The 17,977-nt window shown below is 44.0% G+C and overlaps 1 protein-coding gene across 2 annotated transcripts in view; it reads right to left on the reverse strand.

Moving 5' to 3' along the window:
* The window catches only part of GALNT10 (polypeptide N-acetylgalactosaminyltransferase 10), a 123,279-nt gene that overhangs the window by 10,093 nt on the left and 95,209 nt on the right, over window positions 1-17,977 (reverse strand). For both annotated transcript variants that reach the window (XM_073355269.1, XM_073355270.1), the window contains exons 8-10: window positions 6,405-6,512; window positions 1,519-1,740; window positions 340-456 (exon numbers count right to left, since the gene is read on the reverse strand). In XM_073355269.1, coding sequence (XP_073211370.1) covers window positions 340-456; window positions 1,519-1,740; window positions 6,405-6,512 — 447 coding nt within the window. The remainder of the gene's footprint in view (window positions 1-339; window positions 457-1,518; window positions 1,741-6,404; window positions 6,513-17,977) is intronic.

The raw sequence follows: 17,977 nt of genomic DNA on the forward strand, positions 1-17,977 counted from the left end.
TGGTATATTCTTTCCCTTTGTTATTCTCTTCTGTTCACCCCAACCCTTCAAAGACTAAAAGGTAAAAGCTCCTCAAGGAGCCTTCCAGGCTCCAGTTCCTTTCCCTCCTGCTATTTGCTTTTATACTAACAATTGCAGTCTACTAGGAACAGCATCAGTACATTTGGTACTTAGGTCAATGGGTAACAGACCACATTTCACTCACCTGGCACAGCATTGTGCTTCATTACCCAGAGAGGTGAAGCCACTGTGCATAGCCAAGGTGTTTATTTTTAAATGTTGCTTGTCCTCACCATGATCCTTTTAAAAATGAATGTGTTACGAGGAAGACTCGATTACCTGTATGTTGTTCCAAGCTGCCTCTCCTCTGCCTTTCACACAGGTTTCCAGCCTCAATGGGGAGCCCAGAGTTCCATGTTTCGTATCTGCACATAGACCAGTTCCTATATTACGGATCTGCAATATTAAATTGTTAATTAGTTACGTTACACTTTTGTCAAAGTGACAGCCAAGAGGTAGAATGATTTAAGAAGTTACCTCAAAACTGTAGCTATTAGTACAAAGGTGCAATGTGAAATGCCTTACATTATTATACAATTGAGCTGACATTGTTACAACTGGAAAGAGGCAGATTACTGTGCTATAAAAGGTCATCCCTATTTTGACTTACAACCTTTACACCAGAGGATGGCAGAGCCTGTGACAGGGGGTCCCCGGTATACATCGGGAGTTGCATTCCTGAAAAGGGCGACTGATACGGGGGCATTTTCCCCCATAAAAAATAACGGCCCGCTCTGCCTCTTCCTGCCCCCTCCATCACCTCTGCCCCTTCCCTCCCAGCGCCTCCTGAACGCCAGGGAAGCACCCAAAGAAAAGCCACGCAAAAGGTGAAGTGACAAATATGTGGATCGGGACCAATGTGAATCCGAACATGTTCCCCTATGGATGAGTGACAGATATGCAAAATGACGGATAAGCAGGAGAGACATACTGGGGACCCCCTGTTTTTAATAATAATTAGGGGAACAAGCCTTAAACACATATGGGTTTCTTATCCCTAGGCTAGACACTTTACAAGGAGGAGGAGGATGGGAAAGAAGCTAACTGACTGGTCCGAGGTCTCACAGGACATCTGGGTTTTATTTTTATTTTGATTCTTGCTTCCCCAACCCACATCCTATCCACTGGATTATGCTGCCTCCCCTAAAACATGGTGCACTAATTGCAATCTTATAGAACAAGCCAGCATACAATTTCTTTTTATAATTGTGTGCTAATGGAAACTGTCAGCCAAAGGGTCTGCTCTGTTCCTGAGCAGGCCAGTACAATGAAGCATACAGGAATTCTGATCTCTGAAGCATTCAGCGCAGAATCTTTATGAATAAAGATGTAATGTCTGTTCATAGGAATGGAGTTAATAGGCATCAGGGCTCATGATTAGCTCTATTATAACAATCCAAAATAGCCTGGTAGATCTTTCTGGCTTGTCAACCCTAGCAGTTTATTAAATGAACTCACCTCTCCCCAGGCAGCTGCCGGGGGCTCCACTGGTGGGTAGAATTTTGGCAAATCCCAAGCTACCTCACTCATGAACCATTTGAAGTTCTTGCAGTTGAGATTGTTGCGAAGTTCCTTCTGAGCATTCACATCCCCCGCAGAGAGATGCCGATATTCAGGTCTACGCTGGTAAATGTACTCTGCGTATTCATCCATCCACACTTCAGCCACACGCTTCAAGTTCTACATAGGTAGCAGGCACGTGTGGAAGGAATGAGGGGGAAAAATGTACATGAAAAACTGTGTCCATTAAAACTCTGCATTAGAATTCAGAGCAGGTCTCATGTTTTTGCTCAGAAAGGATTTCCATTAACACAGGCGCTCTCTCGAGCTGCTAGGAGCAAGATAATCTTTAGTGTATTCTCTATGTCCAGGGGAGTTATAGGGAAAGGTATGTTTGGTTGATGTCAAAAGAGAATCCTTGGTGATTGGCCATTACTTGTGGTTCCTTGTGGCTGTGGAAATAGCACTTAGCCAGAACTTGTTTTAAATACAAGTCAGAGCAGAGACAGCGATTGTAAATACCACTGGACACTTTGAGGTCTGAGATGACAACTTCCCACTCCTCCTCCTCTGATCCACCCTGCCATATCCTTTGTGAATGAGATCTGCAGCACCCAGTTTTGGAAAGCATCTTTCTACAGAATTCTCTCCTTTCCACTGTTAATCTCTTTTATATACAAAACTAAGAGAAACTTAACATTGAGGCACAGTAAGTGGGAGAGTATACACACTAGAGATGCAGTCCCTTCAGAACATCCCCCATTGTTTGCTTCCTGTTAACCATACAGGTATCACAGGTTGGCCTCTGACCAAGTCACTAAAAAAAACAATAGCAAAGCCTCTCATAGGCTAACTCTATTTCTGTACTGACTCTAAAATGGGACTCAAGTCTTCATTTGGGAGAAAAACTCAGATATATTGATAAAAATATCAAGCAGGTAATGGCGCACACTGAATTTTAGTTTCAATATATTACTAAACCAGCAATTTAATCATTTCAGTGCAAGCAGTTAGCTAACATTAAATCCACAATGTAGCTATACACAGCTTCTTGACTGCTGCCAAACACACACAGTGCATCCAGCTGCGCTGTCTAACATAGTGAGTACAATAGGTCATTAGCTCCCTGACTGCTGCCTGGCAACATGAGGCTCTCTCACTGGAAAAAACTCGCTGGACTGCCGAGCACAACAAGTACACCTGACGTACCAATTCCAATGGAATGCACAACTGGCAGCAATGCATTTGCCATGGCGGATTAGAAGCAAAGACAGCTAAGGCAACTGCAAGCAAGTGACCTCCTTATCCAGCTCCAAATACAGTCCAACACACCCCCTTCCCAAGCTGTCACTTTATGATCACTGATATGATCTGATGTAACTAAACGTAAACCTTAGCCTAAATGTTCTCCAAGTCTGGTGATTCCAAGGTTTCTAGCCCCACACCAGTCTGCTCCCAATGCCCTCTGACATCCTGGAGGAGTTAACAAGGAATCAGAGGATTCTAACATTACAGGGGAGATGAAAGAAGAACACTGCAGCTCTCTCTGAGGTAGTTACTTTGTCACAGTAATACATTCCAAATATATAATTAGGGCACAGTCTCGTTCAAGTAAGATGTTTTCTGACCCTCTGATCTAGATATAAGCCAGGTAGGAGACCTGTTTCTTGGTTTAGTTTTGTATCCTTTGTTTCTATTATTTTTTCCCACCAGAGGGCGCTACTACCCTTTTTCAATTTACTTGGAAACCAGAGGTAAAAAACTGCAGCATACAATGCTAAGGATGTAATCTTCTTTCTTTCTCAGTTACAATACTGAAGAAATTTGACTGGACAGGCCTTTCCTGTAACTTACTCCTCCAGTACAGTGTGAGGTCTGAGGATGAAGGGGCTCTTTTTTCTTTTACTATTAAATATGGAAGTTTTAATAGGTTTGCAAATCTTTGCCATGTAAATATCAAAACACAAAAACAATCATTACAACATTGTTTGCAATGTTGTAGCCGTGTTGGTGCCAGGATATTGGAGACACAAGGTGGGTGAGATGATCTCTTTTATTGGATCAACTTCTGGTGGTGAACGAGAGAGTTAAAACACAGCTCTTCACCTCTGGGAAAGTTACATAGTGTCACAGCTAGATACAAGGGGACAAATTATTTAGCATAAGAGGGAAAAGTGATGTAGGAGACCATTTAAAAAGAACAGGTTTCAGAGTAACAGCCGTGTTAGTCTGTATTCGCAAAAAGAAAAGGAGTACTTGTGGCACCTTAGAGACTAACCAATTTAAAAAGAAGCGGGCAATTAACACTTCTGTAGTCACAGGACAAAGGAGGTTAGTGAGTTACCCAACTGTTGTAATCATGAAACGGGTATTTCTGATAGCCTGATTTTATGAATTCAAGTTCCCAAGCTCGTCTTTTGTAGGTGATGTCCTATGACTGAAGACATGTTAATTGCCCACTTCCTCTTCAATGGTCCCCTGAAACATGTGTTTTACTCTTTAGGCTAAATAAACTGTATTTAGCTGTGACACACTGAGTACCTTTCCCAGACTTAAAGAAAAGAAGGACTTGTGGCACCTTAGAGACTAACGAATTAATTTGAGCATAAGCTTTCATGAGCTACAGCTCACTTCATCGGCTGAGCTGTGTGTAATCTCAAAAGCTTGTCTTTCACAAACAAAGTTCCTCACACACCTCGTGACTCTCATATCCTTGGACCAAGACGGCTACACCACCACTGCAAAAAAACCTGAGTGTCAGCCAGTCCCATGCAAGGGTGCCCTAGAAATACCTCTTCTGCTTTCTTTCAGTTAGTAACGCTGGTGCCCTTGCTGTCCTGTCTCCTTACCTCATCACAGATAATGCCTCTTGTGTTCATTCTGGTGATCAAATTGCTGTGCTTCGCCCTTCTCCAGAAGCATCAAATGTGAACGCTTTCCCAATTTCCACAGCATGAACCAGGTTGCATGTTTTACAATAAGTCCAAATACTCCGCAGTTGCCATCTGCATGATTAATGTCTGGGCTTCCCTCCTGCCACCCCGCCTCCTACGTTAGCAGCACAGTTCTGATTTATGTTTCACCGCTGGCCCCGCTGCAGGTGCTCAGCATAGGGTGCAGCTGCAAAGGGGTTGCATCTGACAATGTTGCTGGTTTTATTGCTCAAATTAGCACTCATTGTGAGCCTTCACTGCTTATTCTGAGCATGTATTCAGGCAGCTCTCCAGCAGCTCACATGTTTGCCCACAGTGAAACAGGCCCGGCATTCTACTGCTTTCTCTTAAGTCAGGGCAGAATACTTAATTCTGGAGGGGCTTGGGTTTGGATAAAGGGCAGCCTCTTTCCCATCTCCCGCTCCTTTGAATGCAGAGTTGATCTCCGTCTATCACCTAGCATTGCGGTCTCTATTCATCCCTGGCTACCAAATGAAGCCTGGATCAGGCGGCAAACTAGTTTCCTACCAAAGACCAGCAGGAAGGTGGAAAACACCCCAAAAGGGGATTACTGGACATGGCTGTTATCGCTATGTCAAATACTCCAGACGGGGGGAAGGGTCCCCACCGATGATGACTGCTGCAGTAGGGGAGTGCTTTGTGCAGAGTCACACACCATTCCAAAGTTCTTTTTGCTATCTTAATCCCCTCTAGAGAAATAAGTTGCAGCTTTGGTGGTGGCTGATGCTCACAGTGAGTGGGGCTGAGATCTACTCATTTGCTCTTTCCTGTTGCTTCCTTTGCTCTTACCTCCTTCTTCCTATACAGAGAACTCCCTGATCTATCCACTGCCTCCTTTCTCTGCCACCTGCCTCAGAGACAACAAACCACTCTCCTCTCCACCCACTTGTCCCTTCCTTTCCTTATTCCCCTTGAAGATAGTAGAAGGTTGGCTTGCTCCATGATGCGATGTACTTCTCTGGTAGAGTGTCCTTGTTTGGTGAAGGTGTTTTTAACTGTGTTGAAGTGTAAATCCTGGATTTTCTCCTGGGAGCATATTCAGTGGTATCTGCCTGTGAACCTGTAGATGTATCTCCACTGCTATGATGATCAATACTCTGCACAACACGCCCTTCAAGATTCATGGGTCCTACGCATGCCTATCAAAGCATGTGGTGCACTTCATCCAGTGCACTGAACGCCCCGGTAGCAACTATGTGGGTGAAACGAAGCAATCACTAAGCTTGGGTGAACTGGCACAGAAAAATGATAAGTATTGACCCATGGGAGATATGATGTTTATCACAAAATGATCACACCATATCTGACCTCTCAGTCCTCATCCTCAAAGGAAACCTGCACACCACCTTCATAAGACGAGCCTAGGAGCTTACATTAATTATACTGGAATATAATAATGAGATCCCTTTATTTAAACGGAGTATTACCATATTACGGAATGAGAACACCCATGACATGCTATGAGGCTGAAAAGTCTTTCTATCATTGAAGCAGCACAATCACCATCCTGTACCACACTGCCCAGAATGTATTCTGAGCTATTATGACTGTGTAAAATTTCAATGATAAAAGCATACAGTACTTTTACTGGGATTGTATTGCCGACAGCCAGCCAAGCACACAGCCCCATAACTCCAAATGCGCCGAGAATTTTGGTCAAGATCCAGAGTAGCTTCTGGTTACGATTAGATTTCCTCTCTAGTGGAGGGGGCAGGGGAGAATGAATGTACCTTGCCGCAACAGAGGGACAAATTTGCTAAGCCAGTAGGACTTTTCCCATCTCTAAGCATGATACAAGATAGGGAGAGTTGAGGCTTGTGGAGTCCTCAACATGCCTGTCCCTGGGCCTCTAAAGTTGCAAAGGAAGGTTATTTAGAAAAAAACACTTACCCTCGCCAGGCTGACTCCTGTTGGAACCTTGTAAGGAACGTATTTCCTGTAGATATGACCCACTCGGGAGCAAGGAATGTCCTCCATGCGACCCCCACACATCCACACCTGTAGGATGGCAGAGAGGGACAGATATACAATCGGAATACACTTCAGCTGAAAAGCAAAAAATGTTCAATATAGGAAGATTTATGGAAGCTTTGTACTTTAAAGACTGATTCAGCCGGTCCCTCAAATACTAACTTCAAACCTGATTGCTGGCTGCTCAGTCAGGCATCTTTCAGTTTCGCCAAAAGATTAGCATATTGGCTGTAGAGATGCTCTTTAGATCCTTGGTCATCGGGTGGGAAAAAGCAAAGGATTCTTTCTGAACAGCACAGCTCCGACACAGATTATTTCCCAAGTTAAAGTGAAATGGTGTATTATTGCACACAGGGAGTAAAAATTGGATCCCCATGCCAAATCCTGTGCTCTGCGTCAGGCAAGAGCTCCAAAAGTAACTTGGGGGGGCAACACTATAGGTCAGATCATGTGCTACACAAACACTCGATGGAATTATTCACAAACCTGCCTAAGCTTCAAACCAGAAAATACTGGCTCCCATGCTTTTGTACTGTCGCTGGGTATCAGAGCAAAGTCTAGGTCTAGGAGATCAATGCTATGCTTTTAATGCAGAGACACACTCCTAGCTTCTGCAGCCCTCCAATTAGTGGAAGTCCCTGTCTGGTGAAAACAATTACATTTAAAAAAAAGTAAGAGAAAGTCAATGGAATAGAGCATTAGTTGCAGAATAATGACCTGATGCCTGATTAGTGTCAAGGTGAGGCCAAGAAGTTTGTTTTCCATGCAGAGACATTGATTCTGTGCCATCATCCTTTAACATCTTTCTTTTATACCTAGATTAATGCGGATGTAATCTTTTTGCCTGACTACGTGAATGAAAGAGTGAATGCTGCTCTCTGTACCAGTGAGTAAATGCATTCCAGTAGGTTTAAGGAATACACTTAGGAACTTCAGCCAGTCAGAGAACATCTAATCTATAAGTTAAAAATAGGATATTGCACTTTAAGAGGACTGGCTTCCGACTCAGTTGGCTTTTTTTTTAATTAAAATAAAGTGCTTGTCTTAGCAAAGGAGGGGCAGACAAACATTTAACTACCTGACCGAGGCTCCATTAAGTAGATTCCTGGTTCCTATTGACCTTCAAACAGCTTCTTCTATTTTTTCCTGCTTTCATTTAGTAGGAGACACTTGACATTGTCTTGCTCTTGATTTGATACCCAAATCCCCCCCTCAGTACCCAAAATCACTATATGTGAGATATATAAATATTACAAGATGGTGACCACTGGCCTGCAAGCTAAGGTAGCGTTATTGGTCCACGCCATTATCATGGTTAATTTGGACTCCTGCAATTCACTGTACAATGAATTTAGTCAACAGCTTCATGCATAGAAGGCAATTCACTAACATTCTATGGCTACAATATTAAATATTTAGTAAGGGAATGAAATATTTGGCCAAGGCGGCTGCATAATTACTAGTTATTACACCAAAGTCCTTTGGAGTTTCATCTCTATCTACTGGCCCCTAGCCATTTAATAATCATTGTCATTTCCTGTGTATAGCTTAATGAAGTTTCATCTCTTCATATTATCACAGTTTCCTGAGACCAGAATTCCACTAACCCAGAATACTTTAATCAAATATTTATTATTGTAAAGAATACAAAAAGGAATTTTGACTGAAACTCTGGTCTATGGATTTTTGTTCCTTTAGTACTTTTTAATTACTGTTATATCTTGAGAGGACAGGACAGTTACTGCAGATGACTAAAGTCTGTACTCCATTTAACTTTTGGAGTCCTTTCAGTTGTCCTTTCTACTGGTACTATTAGAGTGGTGCTCCTTACTCTAACTCCTGTGCAATACAAGTTACATTAGTGGCAGGTTGCAGCAGTGGCTGGGATAGGATTTCACTGCTTGGATATATCAGAAGTTCTATTGACCAAGAGACCAAGTATTCAGTATTATACAGTGATATTTTAAGCCCACATAATGCAGATCTGCAAAGGGCTTCAGCAGCTCTGCAAGGCTTTTGGGGCAGAAAGCAGGATTCAATGTATGGAACTTGGTTGGGAAGCAAGGATGGCTGCAGAAGCAGTGAGAGAAACCTGGAATTTATGAGTTACACAGACTATCTGCACTGGGAGGAGGACTGCAGAGTCTTTGGAGCCAGGGAAAGCCTGCAGAGCTTTAGTGATCAATAAGGCTGAAGGAGCCACTAAGGCCAGGAAATAATGGCACCTTGCTTCTACCTATGGGAGGCTACACCAGCTGTGCTCTTCCTCATCCCAAGGCATTAGCATTGCGTGCAGATAAAAGGACTGCCTGAACACAAGTTTAAAATGTATAAGCAGTCTCTCCCACCCCCCAGCAGCATAGTCAAGGATAAACTCAAGTAAATGAGTTTATCCACTTCTCATTTAGGGAATATGGAATTTACCCACTTTTTTTTTTAAAACTACTACACCCCTGTTCCCTCTCCATTGACTCATTCTTCTGCCTCATCATTCCATGCCCTACATTCACTCATCTCCTCTCCACCTCACAGTTCCTCCTGCCTCACCTTCACCACGTGTGGGAGATATGAAAGGGAAAAAGGAAAAAGAGAGCAAGAGAGCAAAGTGCATGTGCCCTAGAGCCTCCAAGACAACACCATCCTCGGACTCCTAAAACAGGTCACACACACAGCAATAACAGGAATGTAAAGTTTCTGCAGCTGGACAGAAGACTGCATCCCATCTTGTCAGACTCAGGTCTGGCCATAGTGATCATGCACATGCCAGCCACAGTAGATTGTTATAACACATCATACTTGTGGGTGAATCCACAGAACCTAAGGAACCTCCATTGGTTCAGAATACAGCTGCCACCTTATAACATGCAGATTGAGAGGAGCACATCACTTTGGGGCTTGGATCCATGCACTATCTGCCCATGAGCTACCAAGTCCTGGTCTTAATCTTCAAGACTCTCAGTGCTCTGGGACCAAGCTATCCAAAGACTCTTTTCCCTTCTGGGACCATGGACTCAGGCACTGTGCAGTCAGTAGGAATATGATCAGCTGCCATGGAACACCCTTGCTAGATGAGCTAAGGCAGGCCATAGATTTACAATTTTTGGATAGCACTCAGATACTATGTGGGGTGGGGGGAACAGGGTGTGAGAACCTACACAGAACAGAGAAATAGGGTTAGTCATTCCGAGCTCTTACATAGCACTTTTCATCAGTAGATCTCAAAGCACAAGGGTGTAAAGTATCAGTATCACTGATGTAAGAAGTCACCTGGCATCAGAGAAGATTACAATCACAGAAGACGACATCATTACAAAAGATCCCAAGAGGAGACAGACTATTAAGCCAAGTAAATTGCTGAAAGAACAGGGAACAAAGATGGTAATTTCTATATCCACTTTTCGGACCACAGTTTAAAACATTTGGCTGCCTACTGATTTTTGTGCAATTGCAGCACTCTGGGAATAAAGCTGCAAGCTTTGTGAGTCCTACTGACATACCACAAGGAGCTTTCAAATATATCCAGCTCAGCTTTTGGTGCCTTTTAAATATTTCCTCATTCTGTAGGTGACAATGTGGCATTCAAGTAGTAAAAATCTAATTTTAAAGCATGCTTCCCATTCATTTTCATTGCTGCTTTGATTTGTTTTATTAGCAAGCTTCTTTGTGTGATGACAGAATTCATTACAGCCTCTATGAAGACAATTACCAGCTCTTATCTATAAAACTGGAGGAAAGGGGGAAAAAAGTGTGACATGCATCAGCAAAACATAGCTAACAGAAAGAATTAGAAAGTTAGTATTGAAGAAAAAACATATAATCAAGGGTTTGTCAAGTAATAACTGCAGGACAAAAATTCAAAATAGCTGTGTGCCAGCTGAGAGAATGGATGAAATCAATTACCCATGTTAGTTGGTTTTAGGTAAGGAATACAGTTAATCTGTCTGAGACATAACACAACACTAAAAATACACCATTTTAAAAAGTGCCGAGACAACTTTCCTTTTCTGTAAGGCAGGACCGTGTGCCTTCACAAGAATGTGTGTCATGATTTGTTGACAAAACATAGCTGGGGTGGTTCTGTGTTTATTCTGAGTAGAGTTGATATAATGTGGAGCTTCCTATCTTCCCTGGCTACCATGACAGTAGATATCAAAGTTTCATTTTGATGAGATGAGCTTCAAGGTTCTAGAAGCCATCACTAAAGCTCCTGGAGGACTACAGATAAAGCCAGTCAGGGGAGCCAGTAACTCATTTGGTGATCTAATCAGATCTCTTTCCAGAATAATGGAAATATTCACAAATACTGCAATCCTGGGTTTTGAGGGAAGGTGGGGTCTGGCATCAGGCGAACTGGGGTGAAATCCTGGCCCCAGTGAAGTCAATGGGAGTTTTGCAACTGACTGCAATGAGGCCAGGATTTCTCACCCCTGGCTGTGTGATCCTAGGCAGATTAACTCTAAGATAGATAATATTACCCCAGTATTCTCTGCCGGACTGTAATGCTTCATTCACCATCTGTAAAGCAATTTAGATCTTCCGATGGAATATGATAGGGAAACAAAGTAATACTTCACCCCATCTCCACTATCCTCACATTATGCTAGTACATTCTCTTTCTGCTGCTCCAAGTAGCAATGTCGTACAAAACGTTAGGAAAAAACACTACTGTTAGAGCATAATTCCAAATTATTTGGATATACAAAGTCTACAATTTCCAGAGAATGTGCCAGAATGACAACATGCTGCCCCACGGAGAACTGGGAAGCAGCAAAGGGATCAGCCAGACCTTTGAAAGAAAGCCAACCTTCTACTATCTTCAAGGGGAGTAAGGAAAGGAAGGGACAAGTGGGTGGAGAGGAGAGTGGTTTGCTGTCTCTGAGGCAGGTGGCAGAGAAAGGAGGCAGTGGATAGATCAGGGAGTTCTCTGTATAGGAAGAAGGAGGTAAGAGCAAAGGAAGCAACAGGAAAGAGCAAATGAGTAGATCTCAGCCCCACTCACTGTGAGCATCAGCCACCACCAAAGCTGCAACTTATTTCTCTAGAGGGGATTAAGATAGCAAAAAGAACTTTGGAATGGTGTGTGACTCTGCACAAAGCACTCCCCTACTGCAGCAGTCATCATCGGTGGGGACCCTTCCCCCCGTCTGGAGTATTTGACATAGCGATAACAGCCATGTCCAGTAATCCCCTTTTGGGGTGTTTTCCACCTTCCTGCTGGTCTTTGGTAGGAAACTAGTTTGCCGCCTGATCCAGGCTTCATTTGGTAGCCAGGGATGAATAGAGACCGCAATGCTAGGTGATAGACGGAGATCAACTCTGCATTCAAAGGAGCGGGAGATGGGAAAGAGGCTGCCCTTTATCCAAACCCAAGCCCCTCCAGAATTAAGTATTCTGCCCTGACTTAAGAGAAAGCAGTAGAATGCCGGGCCTGTTTCACTGTGGGCAAACATGTGAGCTGCTGGAGAGCTGCCTGAATACATGCTCAGAATAAGCAGTGAAGGCTCACAATGAGTGCTAATTTGAGCAATAAAACCAGCAACATTGTCAGATGCAACCCCTTTGCAGCTGCACCCTATGCTGAGCACCTGCAGCGGGGCCAGCGGTGAAACGTAAATCAGAACTGTGCTGCTAACGTAGGAGGCGGGGTGGCAGGAGGGAAGCCCAGACATTAATCATGCAGATGGCAACTGCGGAGTATTTGGACTTATTGTAAAACATGCAACCTGGTTCATGCTGTGGAAATTGGGAAAGCGTTCACATTTGATGCTTCTGGAGAAGGGCGAAGCACAGCAATTTGATCACCAGAATGAACACAAGAGGCATTATCTGTGACGAGGCAAGGAGATATGGCCATGCTGTAGTGCCCAGGCTGTCCTATCTACACTAGCGAGGTTACAGCGGCTCAGCTGTACTGCTGCAACTGTTCCGCTGTAAGATCACTTGTGTAGCCGCTCTGTGCGGGTGAGAGCTCTCCCACTGACAGCGCTGTCCACATCGGCCCTTCTGTCCATGTAACTTATGTCGCTTGGGTGTGTGGTTTTTTCACCTGCCTGATGGCGACATAAGTTGTACAGACAAAAGTGGTAGTGTAGACGTAGCCTTACTAACAAAAGGGAAGCAGAAGAGGTATTTCTAGGGCCCTCATCACTGTAGTATCTAGGTTCCCTTGCATGGGAATGGCTGACACTGTGGGGGTACTGTATTATGCAAGTTGGTGCAAGGATACACATTCCTCAGACTGGTGGTGGGAGGGGGAGAACAGAAAAACGGGAAGGGAGAATTTTTTTTTTAAAAACACTTTCCTCTTGGCTACTACAGGAGACTGAATACTGGGACAGACAGATGGCTTACTAGCCTTTGTGTAGCAATTCCTGTCTGTTTTAAGAGATGGAGGAAATCATAGGAAAAGGAAGCCAGCTAGGAGGTCAGTGTGTGATGTTTTGACTGCAAACAGGGATCTGACTGGAATGAGGGTCAATTACTTTCTGCTATTTAAGATTTGTGATTTTTCACTATTTAAGAACAAAAATCCAGCCACCAATGATATTTTTCACCAAACATAAGCACAGAAAATGCCAATTTCCACTCCCTTTCTCCACTCCCTCATTTTCTACTCCCTCATTCCACCATCACTGTGTCCATGAGCCTGCTCTGCTATTTATTACAACGCTGGCTTGGTACGAGGTACAGTCAGCTTGAGAGTGGCCGAGCTGTGTTACAATCAGTGTGTCAGTAAACCCCCAACCCTCCACCTGCGCTGTTGCTTGGGAGTCACCTACACTGGAATGGACATGAGCAAGCACCCAAAGAAGAAAAAATGGTTACTAACCTTCTGTCAAGGTTCCTTCCCCACTCTGAACTCTAGGGGACCTGCATGAAAGACCCCCTAAGCTTACTCTTACCAGCTTAGGTTAAAAGCTGCCACCACCTAAGTGTTATACAAAGAACAGGGGAAGTGGCCACTTGGCAGCGTTTCCCCCCTCCCAAGCACTACACTCCCTTTCCTGGGGAAGGCTTGATAAAAATCCTCACCAATTTGCATAGGTGAACAGACCCAAACCCTTGGATCTTAAGAACAGTGAAAAGCAATCAGGTTCTTAAAAGAAGAATTTTAATTTAAGAAAAAGTAAAAGAATCACCTCTGTAAAATCAGGATGGTAAATACCTTACAGGGTAATCCGATTCAAAACATAGAAAATCCCTCGAGGCAAAACCTTAAGTTACAAAAAGACACAAAACCAGGAACATACATTCCATTCAGCACAACTTATTTTATCAGCCATTTAAACAAAACAGAATCTAATGCATATCTAATTAGATTGCTTACTAACTCTTTACAGGAGTTCTGACCTGCATTCCTGCTCTGGTCCCAGCAAAAGCATCACACAGACAGAGAGAACCCTTTGTTTTCCCCCCCTCCAGCTTTGAAAGTATCTTGTCTTCTCATTGGTCATTTTGGTCAGGTGCCAGCGAGGTTACCTTAGCTTCTTAACCCTTTACAGGTAAAAGGGTTTTTCCTCTGGCCAGGAGGGATTTAAAGGTGTTTACCCTTCCCTTTATATTCCCTTCCATAACTGCTGTCCTTCGAAATGCATTGCTCACGTCCATTCCAACCCCCCACCCCTGTCGGGGTTAGCCAGCAAGAAGGAACTGAGGGGGCTGTAGGGACCCTTTATACCAGCGCTATTAGCGTGTGACCCCAGGGCGCACCAGTGCCAACTCAACAGATACCACTGAGGGAAAACTTTCTGGAGGCAGTGCTTGGGGCAAGCACACACCTACACTGGAATGGACATATCAGATATTAAATGGTTAAGAACAGATATTACACTTGATCTTAGCTACATAGACCGAGACGCAATATGAACAAGCACTCAAAAGAAGAATTTAACAGAAATAAACAAATCTGTTGAAATTATAAAAACAAAAGTGAAGTCTGCTGAGCCTAATAATAAATAATCCGAAGGTACGTACCTTAGCTTTAAGATCAGGGCCTTAATTATCTGACAATCTCCCTTTTGCTAAGAAATTTCATAGCTTCAGAATTCTATCTGCATGTCTCTTTATTATGAACAAACCTTCTATTCTTGTAATTCCAGCACAATTATTAAATTTATGAGCCATAGATGAATGTATCAATTTATCTTAATTTCTGAAATACAATGAGCCTCTTTCATTTTAACTGAAAGAAAAAAGGGTCTTTGCTGAGATTAGAGTAAATTTAGCCCTTCATAAATTACCATCTCTGGACTGAAATAAAACACACTGCGTTTCAGAGAGAATAAGCAAACACATGAATGAAGGAGTCTTGTTTCCTGTAGATCAAGCAGTGTGACTGCTGCAGCATGAGACACAAAGGGATTGCATAGCCACTGTCATCGCTCTTGGAAACCAGCATTTTCAAAAGGGGACCAAGAGAAAGAAGATGAATGCTGCCTCTGCCCTCTCCTGCAGAGAATTACAATATTACACAATTTCATTACACAACACTGAAAGGGATAAATGGATCCAACTGTAATGGAATCTCCAAGGGGAGATTCTCCCCCCCCCCAACAGAGAGGACAAGAGACCTCCAATATGGCTTTATTACTTAGCCTTTTGTAAATAAACAATGGGAGGACAGTATCATTTATGGTGTGGTAACTGCCAGATGAACAGAGTCTGATAGGTCTTTAAACAGCATAAAGTCGTGCAGATTTGTGAAACTACTTGGTGAAAGAAACAAATAAGATATGAACTGGAGCAGGGACTCTGGCTGCCTAAGCTGAACTATGCATTGTTTCATGGTCATTGCTACCATCTGTTGGACCCATACGGACGCCAGCCAGTTTCTTTCAGTAGCCCCTAGGACTATAAGAATCAAAATGCTCATGCAAACTGTTAAAGGAAAATTGCAAATTAAACCACCACTGAGTTAAACAGAGATATGGGGTTGAATTCCCTCTAGGGCGTAAGGGGGCCTTCTGTACAGAAATACATTTTAACTAACCTTTAAAAATTAATTCCCTCTGTCTGTGAAATCCACTGCCACTTCCAGATTCACTGAAGATATCTCAGGATGCATGATTTCATGGCAGCAAAGGTAACAGGAGTCTCATGGGTTGCAATGACACCATTTTTGCTCAGCAAATTCATGCGCCACACAAACCCATGTCTTGGGCTCAGGCAATCAGCAGTGGTTAATAAAACCTTCCCCAAGCCAGGTGAGTCATCACCATCAGTCACTTACTATTCCAAATGTTTGGGGCTTATGCAAAATGAGAGCAGTCTTAGTCTAGCTCTTAGCAGTCAGGACTGCTTGGTTAGAGACTAAACCATCCCCATCTCTGGCTTCTCTAAACCAGGACTGAAACAACCAACTGTTAAGTGTGGAGATGTCTGCATAGCCATTACCCATACTGTGCCTGTTCTGTGAAAAGGCAACTTCATTCATCAGAGTCTACTGATCCAACATTCTTAATGAGTTCTACAATGAGAAAAAGTGAAGCCAGAGTTCTGCAGATGTCAGTAAGGAGAAAACATATTAACGTGGGAGGTGAGAATTTTCACACACTTCCATGGCTTCAGAAGAATGGAAGATTATAAAAGATATAGATATCTCAACAGCATTAAAGCATGGCCAATAGAGTGTCTCCTTATGTCATCCTCAAATGTCTAAGAGTTTAACAATCACAACTGGGATAAAAAATAGCCTCATTCATATGAAACAACCATTGTCAGAGCCTCAAAAACATACGCACTGCCACCCTGGATTAGACCAGTTCTCCATCTAGACCAGCATCTGGCCTTTGGCAGCAGCTGGGCACTTCAGAGGAAATGCAAGAAACCTCATAGCAAGGAGAAACGTCTTCCTAATACACATCAGATCTCAGTTTGTGCCCTGAAGCATGACAGTTTATATTTATTTAGAGGTTAAAAAACTGCAATATAACTATGTTCTTACTGTCCATATATATATCTAACCCTCTTATGAATCCTACCAAACTCCTGGTCTTACTGATGTACGGTGGCACTGAGGTCCACCAGTTAATTATTTGTGTTGTGCATAAACACATTCTCTTTTTATCAGTTTTAAGTGGCAGGCTCCTTGATTGTCTCTTGTATGTGTATCATGGAAAATAGCAGGCTCCTGTCTCCCTTTTCTTATGCCATCCACTTTTTTATACCTCACCTATGCTCTTTGCTCTGCCCTTTACACCAAGTCTCAATCTTTTCAATCCCTTGTCGTATACAAGTTTTTCAATGGCGGGAGAAGGGGCAGGGTTTGGTTTGCAGTACCCATCCTGCACTCACCCCCTGAAGGGGCACAATTTCAGATTTCAATGGGGGGAGGGTGCAACTGTCAGTGGGGGTTCAGGGGCCACTTAGGTCTGAGGAAGCTCTTGAATTTTTTGAAATGGCAGAGAACATTATGATGCCAGAAATGATTTAGATAATCTTCTCCTCCAGTTCTGGTATGAACTCTGGGCCAGATTCTTATGTCTGCCTCCCGCTTTACCCACATTTCCACTCCCACCCCCTGAAGTTTTCCAGCTATTTGTATATAGATAGGCACCCAAAAAATCTGGATCCCGTCTTGTGGTTACCATTTTAAGTAAGCTGCAGCTGTCTCCTGGATAAGGGTGTGGGGTCAGAAGAACAATAGAGATAAAGGAGAGAGAGAAAAAGTGGGTGAGAAGACAAGGGCCATAAGAAGAGGGGAGTCTGGCAGAGGAGAGATGATCAGCTTGTTTTCATGGTGAAATGCGGTCCTTTAACCCATCAGCAGTAGCTGCTGCTGTTGGGGCACTTTGGCTCCAAGCAGCTCCTACTTCTGAGGTGGGGTGAAGATCCTGACGATTCTGCCTCCCTCAAAGCCCCACATCACTCCACTCTGGGCTTCTCCCCCCCAGCCCGCACAGTTGCCACCACTACCTGATTCAGCTGTTTGAGAGCCTCTGAGGAAGAGCCAGAGGCGACAGTTCCCCCAGTGGCCCCCAGAGCTGCCTACACACCAGGGTGCAGAGACCCCAGAGGAAACCACCCTCTGTTAGAGCTTGGTTACCAGGCTCCCCATTCTCTTCTCCCTCCTCCCAGGGCGGGGATGGCTCATCAGACTCTGTGGACGGGGGAAATGGGCTGTTCCAGTGCCAGGCTCGCAGGGAAGGTGAATGCTGCGGCTGAGGGAACCCCATGACTGGCAGCTTCCCCGGCACCTCCTGGGGAGCAGGGAATCTCTGGCAGCGTCCATGTCATGGAGGGAGCCTGAGAATTAGCACAGAGCCCCTTGCTCAGCGGCAGCCACCCAAGATCCCCTGCCCCAGCCCCATGCTGTCAGGAAGGAGCCCAGAGCAGGAGTGGCCTCCTCATCCTGGTCTTGCAGCTCTGGACAATAGGATAGGCACAACAGGTGCTGCCGCCACTGATCCCTTCAATGCCTGCCCTCCCCCACCCAACTCCCAGGGAAGCCTTCCTAAAGCGAACAGGCGGCCTGAAGCACAGGGCGCTGGGAA

The sequence above is a fragment of the Lepidochelys kempii genome, chromosome 8 (genome assembly GCF_965140265.1).
Source record: "Lepidochelys kempii isolate rLepKem1 chromosome 8, rLepKem1.hap2, whole genome shotgun sequence".
Taxonomy (NCBI): domain Eukaryota; kingdom Metazoa; phylum Chordata; order Testudines; family Cheloniidae; genus Lepidochelys; species Lepidochelys kempii.